The sequence below is a fragment of the Olea europaea genome, chromosome 12 (assembly GCF_002742605.1).
Source record: "Olea europaea var. sylvestris chromosome 12, O_europaea_v1, whole genome shotgun sequence".
NCBI classification, from domain to species: Eukaryota; Viridiplantae; Streptophyta; class Magnoliopsida; order Lamiales; family Oleaceae; genus Olea; species Olea europaea.
Window position 1 is genome coordinate 26,851,790 of NC_036248.1, and position 21,422 is coordinate 26,873,211.

Below are 21,422 nucleotides of genomic sequence, written 5' to 3' on the forward strand. Positions count from 1 at the left end.
GGAAAAAAAAAAAAAAAAAAAAAAACCTCAGAATATGAGTTTATTATGGGTAATTGGTACAAAACGTCCCTACCTTTAATTTTTTTGGTATTTTCACCCCTACCTTCCACTTTTCATTGCGCAAAAGTCATTTTCATCCATTTTGACAATTTTACCCTCCTATTCAAATAAAACAAAAAGAAAAGAAAAGAAAAAATGAAGAATTAATTGCAACCACAGTCCCAATTTTTCAAAAAAAAAAAAAAAAAAGCTACAAATTAGTCGGAAGTTACTAATTGCTCCTCCTAACGAAGGAAACAGTGTACGCTCGACACCAATGCCCTCCGCCATAAAATTAACTGGATAACACAATGAACTCGTGTCGTTCACTTCCACTGAGCAAACTGCATTTTTCTCAAGTTTCATAAAGTGAGATGTACGGGTTGTTCAATGAATGCAATTCTCGAGGCTTGCAGGAAAATTTTGATGTTGTATGATTTGGAAAGTGAGATGGGTAATGTTGCGCTTTTAATGGATTGGAGCAAATATATTTTGTTGATTATTTAAAATAGTTTATGGTTAGAAAATTCATGTATGTATTCAATATGAAAGGATGCAATTGATTTTTGACTGATTTGTAATTTTTTAAAAATTTGGGACTATGTTTGCAATTAGTTTTTTATTTTTTTATTTTTGTTTTATTTGAATAGGAGGGTAAAATCGTCAGAAATGGATGAAAATGACCTTTGCGCAATGAAAGATAGAAGGTTGGGGTGAAAATATCAAAATATGAAATGTATGAACGTCTTCCACAAAAACCTTAAAAGATAGGAGCGTTTTGTGCCAATTATCCCATTTATTATAAACAACTAAAAAGGAAAGGAAAATGAAGCTACTACATATTAGTAAATTTCAAAAACCTTGTGTCTGGATTTGTTGACCGAGAAGAACTCCCTTAGTTGATATAATCTTTTGGTTACCCGAGCATAAACCCCCAAAACGTTTTAATGTTTTAATGCAAAATTTACTTTGTTAAACAAATCAAATCAATTTTAGTAAACCAAAATCTCATTTTACATTAACATGAAAGTTGACCTTACCATGAAAGTTTGGTATCCTGAAGAGTTTTTGTATGGAAACTAGGAGTCAAAAGCGGGCAGAAGCAAACACATCATCAACGTCGTCTTCTTCTTCCTCTAGTCCGACCACCCGTGCCAACAAGCATGCTCATTTCCAAATGTATGTATTTCAAAAAAAAAAAAAAAATCATGTTGACGATAGAAAATTGTGACACGTGTTAATAGAATAGTAACCAAAATTAGCCTCTTTAATTTATGTAGAAATAGATAGATATATTTTACCATTTTCGATCTGCAAGCCTTCTCTTGCATGATGATTGATGGGCCTCTCTCAAGTAATTGGGTTTTAGCCACTGGTTGTTAAGTTGTTTGTGGGCCTTCCCTTGCATTATAGTCCATGGGCCTCTCCTTTGCAATTGGATTTGTGCATCACAAGTGTGAGTCTATTATTGTCTTATATTTATAAATGCTCAAGTTACCAAAAAAGTCAAAACTATTATCTACTTATTCAATAGACTATCATTCATTTGTATCTATATATAATTTAAATAGTTTATAAGTACTTCCCAAACATAGTCTAAATTTAAATACCATAAATGTTAATTAATGATCACCTAAAATGCCACTAGCTAATTTTAGTTTTACTTGATATATATGAACCCACTTTTGTGAATGACTAATATATATATATATTTTCATGTTAGTGTGGTTTAAAAAAAAAAAAAAATTACAGTCTTCTCACATGAAGGAGTTGTTTAGGGCTGGGCAAATCTTCCGAACCGAATTTGAACCGAATCCGACGGTTCTTGTCAAATTAAATACCTCAACGGGTATTTGAATTGAGAATCGACGGGTACGGTTCGGTTCTTGGTTCTAGACCAAGAACCGAATATTTCTAATTTTTTTTATATTGAGTAAATCAAATTATTTTAATTTTAATTTTAATTTTAAGTTTTTCTAAACAAATTAACAAATAAACAATTTCTAAATCCAAATTTTTTATCCAATAATTTGTTTCATTTCTAATTTTTTAATTTTTTGCCCAATTACCAATTTTATTGTTTCATTTCTTAGCCCAACAAAATTCAATCCACTAAATAACTCTAAACATCTACACTAAAGTGCATAACGTTGTCTTGACTCTCGCATTCACTCTCACAGCCTCGCTAATATTCCAAAACCTATACAATCATCGGTCGATACTGTGACCTCCACCGACCAAAACTTTGACTGTAGCGATCATTTGAACAAAGTAGTCTACTAGTCTCTGACATTCCAAAACCATTAAATGTATCATTAGTTGTATTTATATAATGTTGTTATAAATGTTAAAAAATTTAATTATAGTACAGAACAGAACAGAATCGAACCCGAATGGTTCCATAATTATATTTGGACTCGACGGTTCCATTTACTAGATACTTGAAAATTTTGGTTCGATTCGATTTTCTCCAGAATCGAACCGAACTGAACCGACCCGCGCGTACAAGCACAATCCTTAAAAAATTATTAGTTCAATCCTGAATCTGCTTCCGATCTGTTGAATGTACAATTACGGAGCTAAACAATCCCTAGTGAGATTCCCCACCACCTAGTTGCGAAATATTCCATGAAGTGTCGGAGTTAAAAGAAAAAAAGATACAAACTAATCTCAAAACTCCACCACCCAGTCACTTCCCACGTGGCCACCATGTGCAGCAGATTCAGTAATTAAAGTGGCAATAAATTTTATGTCTGAAAGTTGAGTCTGGTACCTTTTGTTCTCTTTATTTGCCATGTAGTACTGTGTCGGTTTGGCCTCGTTATTTCACGTTATAACGAGTGAAATAATAATTTTTTAAAGAACGTGTGATTAAAAGAAGAAAAAAATTTTGATTTACGTATAATATTATTTTATTAAAAAATATGTGGTTGATAATAAAAGAAAAAAAATGAATTATAATTTAATGAGAAATAATGGAGCCAAACGGGGTGTTTACCACTAAATAAAACACTTAAGTGTCGTTTTAATTGATATATTGATTGATAGAATTTTCAACACTGCTTCTTACATCTAAATCCATTTTGTTTTATTGAAAGTCTTGCTAGAGATCTGTTAATAAACATTCTAAGTTAGACATTAATGTTGGTAGCTTGTAGAGAAATTGAGCTATCCTTTCTAATCTTCGAGATAAAGTCACTATGTGTAGTACGAGAGCAAAGTCCAATACTTAGCCATGTGACATAGGGGATAATTATTGAAACGCGATGGTCAACTTTTGACGTGGAGATCACGCGGATTTTGAAGGAGTGTAGAATCTAACAGCTTGTTCTACATAACATAAAAAACTTGAGTTACTCATCTTGATAAGTTAATTTTGGCGCAAAACTTCAAGTTTTAACAATGATGCCATGTAAATTTCGAATGAGAATGAAATGATTTTCCTTTTACTTAAAACCATATTTATTTAGATCGCAAAAGAGAATTAAGTGGACCATGCAAGAAGACATGAGAGCATTTGTTAAGACTTAGAGTTTCATTTTAAAAGATCAATCTTATTAATAGGAGTAGTTCAAGACCATTTTAAGTTGGTCATTATTTCGGTATTTAACCGATGTGAGATTTTTATCCCTTAACATGTACCTGCAAGATGGTGGCTCGTTTGAGCAAACAAATCTTGAAATTCGTGTGCTCATTTTTAGAGTTTTAATTAGATCAAATTACTCGTTGGAGCTTAACGGACTCTGATACTATTTTAAGACTTGATGTTCCATCTTAAAAGGTCATTTGATTTCATGTGAAATGACTTGAATGTAAATTCCGCAAAATAATTTTAAAAACCTTCCAAATATGGACAACATTTCCCGAAGGGAAAGATCATGGATAATATTTTAAACTCAAACCCATTATCCATTTATTTTATATGGATTCGCCCCCAGGACATATCTCCCAGTGACAAAGGGGAGGGCGGATAGGGCTCAGCGCGGCAGTGTGCAGAGTTCGATTCCCCGCAAGGTGGAATTGGTTTTATTGCAAGCGGGAGTTACCATATGGGTTAACAGCCTTAGCCTATCCATATGCTTTCCACCCTGGCTCCTGGGAGGCACATCCTGCGATTTACCTCCTCCACGATGGCCCAGAGCAGGGTCGGTGGGGGCCCTTAGGATTGGGGTTCAATCTTTTCTTTTTTTTTTATATGGATTCCATTCATTGAAGCGTGGGCCATGAGGGGGATCTCCACATCCTATTTATATAATATAGAATGTAGACAAGTCCAAAATCTTAATTAATTTCAATGCAAACAAATCTATAGATTTGCATATCCAACTATTATTTGGCATAAAAGCAATGGACGATTTATATATGTCCACTTCCCAATCACCCCCAAAAAAGCAAGATGTTGTGCTCAACTTGTATGGGCTTCTGGCTAGGAGATTTATACTCTAAATAGGGTCTAAGAGTAAACGTTTCATCGGTATTAAATATAGCAGAGACATGATTTAAATAAATAAAAAATGAAGTTATATGTAAAGTTGTGGCACAATTATGCAAAAACTCATAATCCTGACTGGATAAATTTTGACTTGACTGACTGGTTGACTATTAAAAGGCTGGTTGATTAAGTCGTGCAAAAACGTGTTTTGATGAAATATGTTTTTCCCTTATGGAATGAATGCACGTGATCTTGACCTTCTAGTGACTTCCATTTATGCGTAATTCCTAGGGTTGAATGATTGATTTATTCATCTCTCTCTGGCTCTTGAGTTCTTCATCTCTTTCTTTCTAAAATCCAAAAATCTTTCTTTAATACTCTCTCAATGTAGTGTATTTATTGAGTGATCTGTATATTGAGAAGTGTTGTGATGTTCTTGAGTGAATGTTTGTGGTGGTTAAAAGGGTGATTTTCTATGATTACTGTCTTCCGTGGAGACTTTAGTTCTATTTTTATATAGTGGTTTCTTCTGATGACGAAAGCTCAAAGGGTTCATGGTTTCAATGCCTTAGAGCAATATTTATTGAAGTTAATTTTTATAGTTCATGTTCTTCTTTTGGATCTTTTGTTTAATATTGTTGAATAAATTATCTAATCGTTTGAATCTAATCGAAGAAAGAGAGACTGAAATTGAGGTGGAGCAAGTGGATAATGAACATCAACAACTTGAGGTTCAAATTGATAATGAAAATGTTCACTCACAATAATGGAGATTCTGAACATGAATTTAAAGCTGATTTGGAAAAAATTAACCTTTAAATGTTTACCAACTTGTTAAAGATATGGAAAGAAGACAGATAAAACCTCCTGTTAGGTTGATGATGAAGTTTCACTTCTTACCCTTCAAGGCTTGATTGAAAATGTGCCAAAGTCTTTTAAAGAAACTATGAGTAGCAAGGATTCAAATCAATTGCTTGCAGCAATGCAAGATGAAATAGAATCCCTTAAGAAGAATAAAACATGTATTCTAACTAAAAGACTTGAAAGAAAAATAGTTGTTGATTGTAAATAAATCTTTAAAGTTAAAAGAGGAGAACAAAATGATAATAACATTAAATAAAAACCCAGATTTGTGGTAAAAGACTTTACTCAAAGGGAGGTGATAGATTTCAATGAAATCTTTCCTCCAGTTATAAAATTTACAGTTGTAGAGTAATTTTAGCCTTAGCAACACAGTTTAATTGAGATTTAAATCAACTGGATGTAAAAACAACTTTTTTAAATGGTAATATTGATGAAAATATTTACATAAAACAACCCAAAGGTTTTGAAGTAAATAAAAATTCTGACCTAGTATGCCTTCTTAAAAAATATTTATATAATTTAAAACAAATTCCAAGACAATAGTAAAAGAGAGTTGGTACTTTTTACTTGGACTTGGTTTTAAAATAAGCAATTTTAATATCTACCTTTTTTGCAAAGGAAGAGGAAGTGAAAATTCACTTTATTTACTGCTAGTGATGTCGGCTCGGCCCTTAACCTCACGAGCTTGGCTCGCACTCGTGGCGAGCTGAGCTCATGGCTCGTTTTCAACGAGTCGAACTTGAGCTTGGCTCGGCCCACGAGCTCGTGACTCGTTTGAGCTTTGACTCGCGAGCTCGTCATCTTTTTCCTTTTTTTTTGTTTATTTAAATGGAGAAAAACACAAATAATGTAATGAAAACATTTTTAAAAAAAATAAAAAATGTGAAAAAAATACAAATAATTTAATGAAGACACTTTTTTCTTATTTATTTATTTATATCATATTGTAATATTTTTTATAAAGTATAAAATATTTATATAATGAAGATGAATTGTTTTTGAAATATATTTATAAAAAATACATTTTTTCGATTTTTTTCTAAAGTAAATAAAATATAAACCCTCCTTTTTTATCTGGGTTTGGGACCGACTACATCAGTTTTAAGTAGGTGAAGTTAAAAATTGTACACGAGCAACTTGTTGTAACGTGTACAATTTTTTTTAAAAAAAATTAAATTTAACGATTAAAAAATATAGAAATTTTGATTAATATAATTAAATCAAATATCACTTACCTGACGACATGCAATTTCAGCGTATTTATCTTATAGTCGAAAATAAGCATCTTGCCAATCTTTCACGTACATTAATGTTTCCAAAACATCTTCTTTCAGTCGGCTCTTGATATCGGTCAAAACCCTTTTACCTGCACTAATAGCAGACTCCGAAGCAACAGTGCTAACTGGAGGTGTCAACAGATCTTTCATAATTGCAGAAACAATTGGCCAATGTCTTTCACACTTTTGCCAAAATTCAATTAATTCTTTTATAATTTTTTATATTGTTCTGTTTGTTGACATATTATGATTGAAGTAATCAATTAATTCGGCAAGTATCGCATTTTGAGTTGCGATCGATATTTGATGAGATGCAAATGTAGATGACATGACACTAGTTGAAGGCATTGCAGTTGCATCATATCTAAAATGTATTAATGCCTTGAAATAAATTCATTATTTCGACATCACCTTCTTCAATTTCAATCGAAGGAGTAGGTGCAGAGGGTACCCAACTAACATTCACACTCATTCTTTCCGCATATAAATTATACATTCTACATAATGTTTGCTCTGAATTCTTATGGTGATAGGTGTATCAAATATTAAGACTTTATTGATTTGATCAAATACGTATTTAGTTTCCGAAATATTATATCGAGGGTCCATTGCGCAAGTTAAAGGAAATAACATAGACAGATCTTCCCAATATTTTCTAAATTTTAATTCCATAGTAATTATAATTTCACTAAAAGTAGGATCATTTTTATATTTATGGAATATTTTTACAATTATATAAAGGCGTTCAAGCACCATACAGCTTGTGGAATAATAAATGCTAGATAAAATTTTTATGGTCTCATAAAATGATGTCAAAAATCGTTTAACTTTCAAATCTAAAACACAATCGGATTCATTTAATATACCATCGTCATCACTTCTAATATTCTATTGCTATAAAAATTAGTTATTAAATGTTCGAAACCTTCACATGACTTTAATAGCAAGTAAGTAGAGTTTCATCTATGGCCTACGTCGCTAACAAATGTTTTAGCAGTCGTCACCCTTAATTCGGCACAAAAATCTTTAAATGCTTGTTTTCTACTAGGAGAGATCGTAATATATACTAATGCATTCCTGATCCTTTGAAGTTCATCATTTACATGTTTTAAGTCATTTTGCACAATTAATTTCATGATATGATACACACAACAAATATGAAATAAATACCCATCAAAATCATTACACAATTTATCGATGACTACCTTATTAATATTAGCATTATCAAAACTAAAATACCGAATTTTAGTCTCACAATTATATTATCTATCAATACTGATAATAACATTATATATATTATTAGCATTGTGAGGAAACTCAATAATTCTAAAAGTAATAATTTTTTTTATGTATGCACCGAAGTAGGTCTATATAGTGTGCGGTTGCAGCTATATATGCTCTTTTATTAACCACTTCCCATATATCAGAAGTTAAAGATATAACATCCCAATATTGTTGCAAATTTATAATTAATTTTTGTTTTGAATTATTGAAATATTGTATTGTATCGGCACGAATAGTGTTTTGACTTACCTCAACGTACCTTGGTTGTATATATTCTTTCACGAATGAGACGAAATGTTGGTTGTCTGCAATAGTCAGAGACAACTCAGTGGCGGCAACAAATTTCACCATTTCGATTCAAGTATTGTCCTCCGAATACACTCACGTGGATATGGGTGAAGTCGTAGAACTGGCACCTAGACTGCCTAATTGAAATTGTGTTTGACCAGTTGGATGAAGTCCATGTCTGGCCGCACATCCTTTGTAGTGCCGATTGAGATGGGTAACACCAATTTCTTTTTGCTATGTCAATCTTTGTTGGTAGTATTTACATACTGCCTTAGATTCTGCAAGGTCATCGACGACTTTTCCAGTTGAAATCAATTTAAAGTCCCAACATTTTGTTTGTTTTTTGCCCTTTCGCTTTTCCCTCGCATTTGAGATATTTAATTCGACATTTTCGTTCTCATGTTCTGCTTCGGGAACGTTAATATCATTCAAATCAATTGGATTGTGGCTTCCCTGACCGTGAATGTGAACATTTTCATGTATGGGTACGTCATTTAGATCGACAAATTCATTTGGAAATTGACTTTGTGACGTCCTAGGTGATTCGCCATGTGACTCACATCCCGTATCGAATAAGCTCTCAACAAATGAGCGTTGATTTATTTATTTAATTGTTTATGATGAAATACAAATATAATAACTAGAAAAATATAAATGTAGTGAGATTGTGAGAATTGAGAATTGGATGAATTGAAATTGAACTGAATAAACTGTAAAAAATAAATCGATATTATATATTTTGCAACACAAGAGAGTAAAAACTCGATAATTACTATAATAAAAGAGAGTTGAGAGAGTTGAGAAATGAGAAGTAGTGATTGAGAGGAGATAATTGATATGAAAAAAAAAGGAGTTAAGGGTTATTTATAGTAGAAGGAAAAAATTTTAAAAAAAATTTTCAATGACCGTTTGGTCATTGAAGTTTTTCCAGTGACCGTTTTTGGTCACTAGGCTCGAAACGAGCCGCTCGTGGGCTCACCCACCAGTGGCTCGTCTTCAAGCTCGGCTCACGCTCGAGCTCGTGATTTTACGAGTCTGAGCTGCCCATGAGTCCTATTTCGACGAGCCGAGTGGTTCAACTCTTTTGACATCCCTATTTACTCCTTTATGTTAATGACATGCCACTAGCAAGTCATGACATAAATAAAATAGAAATAATAAAAAATAAGTTGAAATCTGAATTTGAAATAAAGGACTTTGGTCTTATTAGAAAGATTTTAAGTATTGAAATTTAAAAAAAAAATTAAAAATAGAAGAGAATGCATGCTAAGTCTCTGTAAAAAAATCTTATGTTTTGAAACTGGTGGAAAAGTTTGCTATGTTAGATTGTAAAAGTGTCAGTTTACCCTTAACAAATCATTTCAAATTTTCAAGTGAATAATGTCCTAAATTTGAAGAAGAGCAGAGAAGAATGGGAGTGTCATATTCTAATGTAGTTGGGTTTGTCATGTATCTAATGGTTTGATCCAGACCTGATTTGGCTTGCTTAATAAATTTATTGAGTAGATATATGTCCAATCTTGGAAAAGCTCATTGGAAAGCTATGAAATGGCTTCTTAGGTACACAAAGAGGACGTGTGATTTGAGAATCCAATATAGAAAACAATATGATGGTGTTGTCTTGAAAGATTACACTGATTATGATTATGCAGGTGATAGAGATGAAGTCCACTTCTCCCTATATATATAAGTTGGAAATCCCAGTTTCAAAAGATTATTGCTTTATCATCTATTGAGGCAAAATATATAGCTGCTATAAATGCCATAAAAGAAGGGATATGATTAAAAGGCCTTCTAAATGAATTTGGCTCTATTAAAGATGTTGTCTTATATTTTAAAAGCCAGTCTGCCATTCATTTAAGTAGAAATCATTTGCTACTTAATGGATCTAAATATGTTGATGTTAGATTCCATTTTTATAAGAGATGTTATTTCACAAGGATTTGTGAAACTTGAAACGATTTCTACTGCCTACAACCCTATTGATGTAGGTACTAAATGTTGCCATTAAACAAGTTTTTGGACTATTTAAATTTCCTGAACATCAATACTTGCTAATTTGAGTATCTAGTAAGGGAGCTAAAGATGTCATGATTGGGAGTAACCACTGTAGTTTGAAAACTGAATCATTGTACCAAAGTGGAGATTGTAAAGTTGTGGGACAATGATGCAAAAACTCACAATGCTGACTGGATAAATTTTAACTTGGCTGATTTGTTGACTATTAAAAGGTCGGTTGTTTAAGTCATGCAAAAACGTGTTTTGATAAAATACGTTTTTCCCTTATGAAACGAATGCACGTGATCTTGCCAATTGTCAACCCAACCAACCGTTGGATTGGCTGACCTTCTGGTGACTTCCATTTATGCATAATTCCTAGGGAACGATTGATTCATTCATATGCTTTTTCTCTCTCTAGCTCTTGAGTTCTTCGTCTCTTGCTCTTTCTAAAGTCTAAAAGTCTTTCTTTGATACTCTCTCAATGTAATGCATTTCTTGAGTGATCTATATATTGAAAAGTGTTGTGATGTTCTTGATTGAACGTTTGTAGTGGTTGAAAGGCTAATTTTCTATGATCTCGAGTGATTACTATCTGAGCACCTAGATTTGTATTATTTGGACAATTAGGTTCTGTTTTCATATAGTTGTTTCTTTCGGTGGGAAGCTCAAATGGTTTATGGTTTCATTGCCTTAGGGCAAAAAATTATTGAAGTTCATTTTATAGTTCATGTTCTTCTTTCGGGTTTTTTGTTTAATATTACTGAATAAACTGTCTAATCATTTGAACCTAATCGTAACATTATATAAATTCTTTTTTTTCAAAGTTCCTATTATGATGGTCCATCAAACTATCTAGTTCAATGGAATAGTGTGTACTTCTTTATTATTCGATAAAGCAATTAATTAAAAGATAAATCTCACGTGCATCTAAAGAGGCGTGTCAAATACATAATTTAAATAATTAAACATATCCCTTATTTAGTATTTTATTCTTATAAATGAATTGATTCAACATAATATCGACTCAAACATGAGTTAAAGTGGGATTGACCCATTTAATTTTGTAGTTTGATCTTTTTATATATTTATAGCTCGTCTCAATGTTTGTTTGTGAACCCCACTTATTTCAAAATCCAGAATATTTTGTTATATTTGTGGGTTACACCGTCCGGAGCAAACCCCTTTGAAACTATCTACAGTTAGCTAAATAGGGAAGGTTGTGGTGAGACCGGAGACGTGGATGCAATTTTATAGTCTCCAAGTGGTTATTGCAATTTGCTAGTTCAATTTCATTGACCACCCAAAATAAATAAATAAAATGTTACAATAAAAGCACAGAGCTCACTTGAATTGACATTTAGATAATAATAATTAAATTTTTTTAATTTCATATTACATGATGATTATTTAAAATATCTAACAAAACGAGTAAATTAAAAAAATTAAAAAAAAATTCTTATTTTTTGGTTTTTAAATTTTATTTTTAACTTATTTAAAGTGAGAAAAATATAAAGTTACCATTTTATCCTTTAATATTTGGTCAAAATTGATCAGATTTTAACTTCTTTGATCAACTAACAGTCAAATTTGGACTTCAACTACATATTTTTGAAAGGTTTGAAATTGTGAGTGGCACAAAATTAATATTAGGGTAAATTATGAAAAATTGAAAAGATTTGGGACCACTACTACAATTTTCCCAAAACAAGAATGAAGGTAATATAAAATTTCGTTTCTCAAGAAAATGGATGGTGATGCAGAATGATGGATGCACAATGATCCATTGAATAAAAAAAAAAAAAAGTAAAATAATCCAATTGAGGAACAGATTGGAGTGTAGTAAGTGCTCAAATTCCTTGCGCCATTAAGCCCAAGTGGGAACAACTTGTAATGTAAAAGGAATTAATGGCGTCGGGGTGGATTTCAATAGAGCAGCGTAGGTTCTAGATTCTCATTAGAATTGCACTTAATTGAAGCTGTCGAAGGAGAGAGGAAGGGATTCCCTTTGAATCCTCCGACAGATATAAAATTCCTCTTTGATTTAGCTAAAAAAATTAATAGAAAAGGAAGTCAAAAATTAATTATTATTTAAAATACATTTTTCACGGAATTCACTATTTCTACCAACTTTTTAACTACACATTTTTATCAAAATTTACTAAAAATTTGATTCTTAGCAAGACCAAACAAGAGCAAAAAGGAGGGCTAAAATATAAAGCTTGCAAAGTTCAAGTAATCGTATTGGGACCAGTTTTGAAGAATTTTTGAATGGTAAAAAATTACTTATGAAACTAAAAAATTGTTTTAGACTTATTTGAATAATTTTCTGAAATCACTGTATCCGACTATTTTTAGAGGAAATTTCCTCATTAACTTTTTACAAATAGAAATAAAAGTCCTCTCAAACGGACACTTAAACTAGTAAAGTTAATTGATTAAGAGTATTTTCAAAAAATTCTTTATTTTTAAGGAGCATATTATACAATTTAAAAAATATTTATAAATTTAGAGAGTAAAATTTTTAAATTACTCCAACAAACTCTTTATATTTTAACACTTAATTTTACTATTCCCCAAAAAAATATTTAATATTTTCACTAGATTTCCTCCAACTTATTAAATTATTTTCCTCCATTGAAAAATAAAATACTTTAAATGCATTTAATTATAGAGAATCTCTATATTAAAATATTATTTTAAAGAGGCTTTTGGAGCATAATTTTAAGGATTCACTCTTTAAATTAGAGAACATCTAATGCTTAAAGATTTTTTTGGAAATGCAAACGTATTATAAATGATGATCATCCACTCTTAATAAGTACCATGATTTCAACTAATAAAATTTTGACATTGAGATTTCAACATTCTATGTCAATATTACTCATAAGGTCATCAATCTATTATTCCGAACAATAAAAATGAAAAACAATATATCCTATTCAAAATCAAAGTATTCATGTGATACAGAGATGATCCTAAATTTAGATTAGATGTACTTATAAGTAGTGTTCTAAAAGGCGTCCCTAGACAGTGCTAGACGACGACGTGATGCATGGCAAAAACACCTAGCCAAGTAGCTTGACAACAGTTTACCGCTAATGCCTACTTAGGCATGATTATGCGCGTCTAGGCACACATTATCATTATTATTATTATTATTATTATTATTATTATTTAATTTTTAAATTTGTTTTTTTACAATTTTTTTAGTTTAAAATTTAAAAGTTGATTTTTTCACTTCGTTTGCCCTAAGCTCAAAATAGCCGCTTGAAGCCAAAAAAAATAAAAATTAAAAAATTATCCCCAAAACTCTTATTTATTTACTATTTAGCCCCCTACTTGGCCCCCATTTTTTGTATAAAAATGGGTGTAATAATATTGTTTTGAAAAATGAATGGTTGAAAAAGAAGAAAAAAATTTCGATTTACATGTAATATCATTTTATGAAAGATCGTGTTATTGAAAATATGAGAGATAAAAATGAAATGAAATTTAATGGGGGCTTAGTATTTCCATTTGAAACTTATCTTTTTGTTGAAAATTTAAAAAAAAAAATGTATAAAGTTCCTATAAATTTGTTTTAGATGTTTGATGGGTATTATTTTTACTTATTGAATGATTTTTTAATTGATTAAAACTTAAAATAATATTAAAATAAAAAAATTCATTTTTACGTCCATACGTCGCCTAAACTTGTCTATTCAATAACTTAACCTTTACACATCGCCAATCATTACGCCTTTTACAACATTACTTATAAGTGGCTCTCGACCAAGAAAACTAGGTAATAAATAGTTCTTAATGAAGATTTATTTCTAGTTACCTAACCCAAAAGAGGTAAAAGTGAAGTCAACCTCTTCAAGTGGATCTTCAATTAAATAATTAAAATGTGTAACCGTTCAGTACTACTTCATTGGACCAATTATTTTCCAACCTTCTTTATTTATTCTATGCCTTTGTTTCGTTCTCATTATTTTTAAAATACATTTTTTTCTCTTATTTATAATCACATATTATTCAATAAAATAATATTGTACATAAATCTAAAATTTTTTCTTATTTTTTAATTACACATTCTTAATCAAAATATTATTCCAAATATATTACTATTCCAAAATGCATTTTAGGTCAAATCAAACCATTTGAGATAAAAGTCATTTAGGCCTTGTTTGAGCCCCATTATTTCTTTCTTAAAATGAAAAAATTCGTCATATCAAATCACCATATTTGACTTTTTATCTATTGTATGGGGCTCACAATGACTATATTTTTCATTTTAATTTTTACAATAATGTGGCTCAAATGGAGGGTTAATGGAAGTACGAATTCAAATCAAACCATCTAAGATAATCAAAGTTTGTTAGTTATTTAATTCAAGACAATTTTTTAAGAATAGACCCATTTAAACTCGACTTAGTCATAGCAAAATTTTCACCCAAAAAAATTAAATGGAGGGATTAACAAACCCTAGAGAGAGAGAGAGAGAGAGAGAGAGAGAGAGAGAGAGAGAGACCAAGTGGCGTTGAATGTTGGGGTCCACACGACTAGCGACACGCCCGCGTTAGCAAGGCCTCGTATGAGCCCTATTTACTCTCTCTCTCTCTCTCTCTCTCTCTCTATCTGATTTTCCCATGTGTAATGTAATGTAATGTGCTAACTAATGATAAAGAGTCCCTCCAAAAACTCTAGGTAATGGTACAGCTTAAGAGCTACTGCAATTTTAACCAACGCACCGCAACAATTCAGACCCTTTTTTCTCCTGCCTCAGAATCCAGACCCAGATTACATCTAACGCTATCAGATTACAAGAGAAATTTCTTTAGAAACTGTTACATAAGACAGAACAGAGCATTTTTCAGTCAGTTTTTGTGTCAAATTTTTGGAAAAAAGAAATATGGATTACTGGTCATCATCTGTTAGCGTTGATGATGAATTTGAGAAGCTTGTTCTTAGAATGAACCCACCAAGGTAATTTGGTTCTTTGTTTCTTGTTTATGCTATATGTGTGAATAAATTTTATTTTCCGTAACTGGTCAATTGTGTTTCTCTTTTGAGACTGTAACTTTTATGACTGAAAATGGTAAATTTTGAAGAATCTGACAAAAGGTATGGTTTTTGAATTTTACTTCTGATGTGGGTTATTGTAGGGTAACTGTTGATAATGCATCAAACAATAAAGCAACTTTGATCAAGGTAATAGAATTTTGAATTTGATTAAATTAAGAAAAATGTTATATTTGGGGAAAATTTTGGTATGATTATATGTTTTTTGTCGGATTTTTCAGGTAGATAGTGCAAATAAGAGAGGAAGTTTGTTGGAGGTGGTTCAGGTTCTTACTGATCTGAACCTGATAATAAGGAGGGCTTACATTTCTTCGGATGGGGAATGGTTTATGGATGGTAATCACTTTTTTTCCTTAAAATTTACTTATAATTGATTTTGAGTCTAATTCTTTGATGGTTGATTTTTTTGATTGTCAACTGCAGTTTTCCATGTTACTGATAAACAAGGAAATAAGGTCTCCGAAGATAACATTGCCGAGCGCATTCAGCAGGTACATACCACAAAATGTTAATAGATTATGCGGTTCGTGCTGATCACAAGATTGTTAAGAAATTTTTTGAAGGAGCTAATCTCCTAATTTACTATTTAAGAATGGCTTGCATTGATTTCTAGGTGGAAAGTTATATAATTCATAATTCCGTCTAATATCAAGTGTATTGCCGGATAGCAATTTCGGTTGTAACCTGCCACCGATATCCGGAAATGATGAGGTTTAATGTCTTAGTTCATTAATTTTCTTGATTTGTTAATTTATTGAAGTGGTTAGAATTTATTACAAGCACATAAGCTACTGCACTCAAAAGGAAACTACCGAATCTGTCAGTATCAGCAGCAGATTATATGGTAGACATGTTTGAAATCCGTGTGAACAGTATTAGTCGAGGTATGATTTATTTTGCACTTGGAGAGACGAGTAGGATCATTAAATCATCTTTAATAAATGAACAGCTAAAACAAAAGTCCTCTGCTAAATCAAATCTTCGGTAGGATAATAGATAATAGAAAGTTTATGTTGCATTGGACTTGAATAGACAAAAATAAAATAGAATCGATGGATGTATCTTGCTCATCAAAATTTCCGCACTATCAAAATTGTACTGATGATTAAATTATATTGCAGTCACTGGGACCAAAAGGGCGGAGCTTTCGGTCGATGACAAGATCTGTGGGCGTCAAACCTGCAGCGGAGCATACGACCATAGAGTTGTCGGGAAGAGACCGACCGGGCTTGATTTCAGAGGTCTTTGCAATTCTTGCTGACCTCAAGTGTAATGTACTTGCTGCCGAAGTATGAATGTAATGTGCTAACTAATGATAAAGAGTCCCTCCAAAAACTCTAGGTAATGGTACAGCTTAAGAGCTACTGCAATTTTAACCAACGCACCGCAACAATTCAGACCCTTTTTTCTCCTGCCTCAGAATCCAGACCCAGATTACATCTAACGCTATCAGATTACAAGAGAAATTTCTTTAGAAACTGTTACATAAGACAGAACAGAGCATTTTTCAGTCAGTTTTTGTGTCAAATTTTTGAAAAAAAGAAATATGGATTACTGGTCATCATCTGTTAGCGTTGATGATGAATTTGAGAAGCTTGTTCTTAGAATGAACCCACCAAGGTAATTTGGTTCTTTGTTTCTTGTTTATGCTATATGTGTGAATAAATTTTATTTTCCGTAACTGGTCAATTGTGTTTCTCTTTTGAGACTGTAACTTTTATGACTGAAAATGGTAAATTTTGAAGAATCTGACAAAAGGTATGGTTTTTGAATTTTACTTCTGATGTGGGTTATTGTAGGGTAACTGTTGATAATGCATCAAACAATAAAGCAACTTTGATCAAGGTAATAGAATTTTGAATTTGATTAAATTAAGAAAAATGTTATATTTGGGGAAAATTTTGGTATGATTATATGTTTTTTGTCGGATTTTTCAGGTAGATAGTGCAAATAAGAGAGGAAGTTTGTTGGAGGTGGTTCAGGTTCTTACTGATCTGAACCTGATAATAAGGAGGGCTTACATTTCTTCGGATGGGGAATGGTTTATGGATGGTAATCACTTTTTTTCCTTAAAATTTACTTATAATTGATTTTGAGTCTAATTCTTTGATGGTTGATTTTTTTGATTGTCAACTGCAGTTTTCCATGTTACTGATAAACAAGGAAATAAGGTCTCCGAAGATAACATTGCCGAGCGCATTCAGCAGGTACATACCACAAAATGTTAATAGATTATGCGGTTCGTGCTGATCACAAGATTGTTAAGAAATTTTTTGAAGGAGCTAATCTCCTAATTTACTATTTAAGAATGGCTTGCATTGATTTCTAGGTGGAAAGTTATATAATTCATAATTCCGTCTAATATCAAGTGTATTGCCGGATAGCAATTTTGGTTGTAACCTGCCACCGATATCCGGAAATGATGAGGTTTAATGTCTTAGTTCATTAATTTTCTTGATTTGTTAATTTATTGAAGTGGTTAGGATTTATTACAAGCACATAAGCTACTGCACTCAAAAGGAAACTACCGAATCTGTCAGTATCAGCAGCAGATTATATGGTAGACATGTTTGAAATCCGTGTGAACAGTATTAGTCGAGGTATGATTTATTTTGCACTTGGAGAGACGAGTAGGATCATTAAATCATCTTTAATAAATGAACAGCTAAAACAAAAGTCCTCTGCTGAATCAAATCATCGGTAGGATAATAGATAATAGAAAGTTTATGTTGCATTGGACGTGAATAGACTAAAATAAAATAGAATCGATGGATGTATCTTGCTCATCAAAATTTCCGCACTATCAAAATTGTACTGATGATTAAATTATATTGCAGTCACTGGGACCAAAAGGGCGGAGCTTTCGGTCGATGACAAGATCTGTGGGCGTCAAACCTGCAGCGGAGCATACGACCATAGAGTTGTCGGGAAGAGACCGACCGGGCTTGATTTCAGAGGTCTTTGCAGTTCTTGCTGACCTCAAGTGTAATGTACTTGCTGCCGAAGTATGGACTCATAACTCTAGAATGGCTTCGGTTGTTTATATAACTGATGAAGAGAATGGATTGGCAATCAATGATCCTGATCGGCTTGCTAAGGTCAAACAACTTCTCCTTTACGTTCTGAAAGGAGACAGAGATAGGCGAAGCGCCAACACAGAAGTTTCTGTCAGTTCTACTCATACAGAGAGGAGGCTGCATCAGATGATGTATGCTGATCGTGATTATGATAATGAGAATATGGATTGTATGATACCTGATCGGAGCAAACCCCTCGTGAATGCAGAAAACTATGCAGATAAAGGCTACACTGTGGTTAACGTGAGCTGTCCAGATCGTCCTAAGCTGCTTTTTGACACAGTATGCACATTGACTGATATGCAATATGTTGTGTTCCATGCCACCATCATTGCTGAAGGACCAGAGGCTCATCAGGTACTCTTTAGCTTGAAGTCTGTTGCTCGGTTGAACTTATAGCACTCCTTAATTAATGTTTTAATATTTTTGTGTTTAAAGTGCTTCTTAATTATTGCAGTTTCCTAGCTGGCAAGATTTTGCATGTGCAATAAAACATTATGGCATTTACAATATTAGACATGATAGATAGTACAATCAACGAGATCGTAGTTTCTTTTCTTCTTTAATGCACTGGTGTCTAGTCCTCCATACCAGACGTTCCATAAATGAATTGCATTTTGGTTGATGGCCTTCACTGGCATGTGGTATGGACCACTATATTGTTGACTCGATAGAGAAATTATATTATGTCCTTTTCTATGTTAGGAATATTATATAAGGCATGTTGACGGGTCCCCCGTTAGTTCTGAGGCGGAGAGACAACGTGTAATCCATTGCTTGGAGGCAGCAATCAAGAGACGAACATCTGAGGTACTGATCTGAAGATGGTTCACATTTAGTTTCGCTACCCACTTCAATTTCAAGTATATGACATTTGAGTGCATAATGCAGGGAATAAGGCTAGAACTATGTGGTGAAGACAGGGCGGGTCTTCTGTCAGATGTAACTCGCTTATTTAGAGAGAATGGTCTTTCAGTTACTAAAGCCAAGGTCACAACCCGGGGTTCTCAGGCTGTAAATGTTTTCTATGTTGCTGATGCATCTGGTTGCCCAGTTAAAAGTGAAACAATTGAAGCAGTTCGTAATGAAATAGGCCTAACTATACTCCGTGTGAAGGATGATACGTACACAATTGCACAAACTCCACAGACCGGAAAACCGTCTTTTGGTGATATCTTCCGCTCAAGGTCAGAGAAATTCCTCTACAATTTAGGCCTAATAAAGTCATGTTCTTGAGCATTTTATTAGTCGGTTGCACAACTCAATCTGTAGATAATAGTATGGTTTTAATCATAAACTTAAAATATTTTCGAGATTTAGTCAAGCCCAATTGATCTTAAAAACTCGGTTAATGCCAAAACCTATATATCTTTCTACCTTGTAAATGTTTGTCCAAACTGTATGTTGACTATGCTACATCCTTCGCGTTTAGGAGTTGTTGTAAATTTATAAATCATTGCCCTTGCATTGTGATATCTCTTTGTTCAATTCTTTTTCTAGTTCACGATGGTTTGTTACATAGTACTGTACATGATTGAACATAACACAACTAAAAAGGGAAAAGTAGTCCAAATCTTGTTTATTGTACTGTATAATCATATCCAATACTGTGTAAATAGTTGAAAGAAATGGAATTGCATAAGATTTCCAATGACATTCCTAGGATGCTGGAAATTGACAGCATAGACAGGCAATTCAAGCTGTCTGAATCATGGACCACTCTGAGTGACAAAGGCATAGAATTCTTAGTATGTTAAGATTCAAATACATTATGATTTGGTCACCACCAAATATTCATGGAATTTGATTCCAAATTGTGTTGGAAATACATAGCTTTCTACATCAATTAAAGAGAGAGAGGAACCATTCTATCCGTATCAACAGTGTTCGAATTTGCTAGGTTCGCGACTGATTGATACGCGTACTAACCTATTAATTATGTCCCCGGTGACGATTAGGGGTAGCTTAATCAGTCGTCCTTCAAATAATTAACCGATATATTTTTGTTATATCGAATACAAATTAATAAGGTTTTCATTTCAACCCCTTCTAATCTAATATTCTATCTACCTTTCTTCTGAATCAGCATATAGTCATGGAATTTGTACTAAACTGGGGAATACATGAAAAGATAAATAAGATAGTAATAATTTAAGGGTACAAAAGAATGTTGGCAAGCATCACTCGAAAGATCACATAAAAGTAACAACCACCAAAATATTCGTGTAATTAAAAGGTTAAATTCATTGTTGTTGTTTACCTATTGAATTTTATATCATGTTAATCGTTTTATTTAAAACCTCGAGTTATTAGAGATGGGATATAAGTATCCACTTCGATCCTGTTTTCAGGATTTCAACACTACCGAATTTGTAACGAAGTTTCATGTTAGTCACTCGATTTATATTGTTACAAGTACGTCACTTTCTCAACTAGAATGTCACGTCAGCTTCCCCCACTAGTCAAATTTAACACATAAAAGGAATAATAAAATCGTAATAAATATTCAACTTGGCAAATACAAATACTGATAACCCGATAATTAAGTCTTTTAAATCACTCGTTTTACAAAGATCTCAAGAGATATTTGATTGCGTGAATCATCAGGACTATAATTGATGTGGAGGGTTGTCAAATTTGACTTTAGTTCAATGTCATGAGTGAATCTCTTTGCGGCCAAATGGCCATTATTCTAATTTTGCTTTCATTCATATGATATGATTATTCTGCCATTTTGTGGTCAGAATTTACCTTAGTATATGCATCTTATCTCATAACTTTCAAATGGAATTTCCCTTTCATATACGACAATAATGCAAGCGTTTATCAAATCATCCAAGCGTATCTTGCTATTTTGGTTTAAGGATAGAATAAAATATGAGAGTACGTTTTCAATTTAAATTTAGCAAATTTGCTATGAGAAATCATAGCTTGTGAAACTCGATTGATTCGAGTTGCTTAATTAATAGGCCATGCTAATTCGTCAAAAGTCGTGCAATCAAATTGTTTAGTCATCGAATTGATAGAAACAATCTAACTATAAGAATTGCTTCTAGAAATCTCGAGCCCCACTTGTTTAAAAGGCACAAATTTAAC

At 32.5% G+C, this 21,422-nt stretch overlaps 1 protein-coding gene across 1 annotated transcript; it reads left to right on the forward strand.

Annotated features, from left to right (window-relative positions):
* The first annotated feature begins 16,533 nt into the window (after nucleotides 1–16,533).
* On the forward strand, nucleotides 16,534–19,814 carry LOC111406220 (ACT domain-containing protein ACR4-like). The gene is made up of 7 exons (XM_023035503.1): nucleotides 16,534–16,869; nucleotides 17,049–17,094; nucleotides 17,187–17,301; nucleotides 17,389–17,456; nucleotides 18,087–18,683; nucleotides 19,032–19,136; nucleotides 19,218–19,814. Exons 1-7 carry the CDS (start codon nucleotides 16,796–16,798, stop codon nucleotides 19,560–19,562), a joined length of 1,350 nt encoding a protein of 449 aa, XP_022891271.1. The 5' UTR covers nucleotides 16,534–16,795; the 3' UTR covers nucleotides 19,563–19,814.
* The last annotated feature ends 1,608 nt before the right edge of the window (nucleotides 19,815–21,422 follow it).

Coding starts and splice junctions, on each gene's coding strand:
- LOC111406220 (XM_023035503.1), top strand. CDS start 16,796: ATGGATTACTGGTCATCATCTGTTAGCGTTGATGATGAATTTGAGAAG. Junction 17,457..18,086: donor TTGCCGAGCGCATTCAGCAG/GTACATACCACA, acceptor ATTATATTGCAG/TCACTGGGACCAAAAGGGCG. Junction 18,684..19,031: donor AAGGACCAGAGGCTCATCAG/GTACTCTTTAGC, acceptor TTTCTATGTTAG/GAATATTATATAAGGCATGT.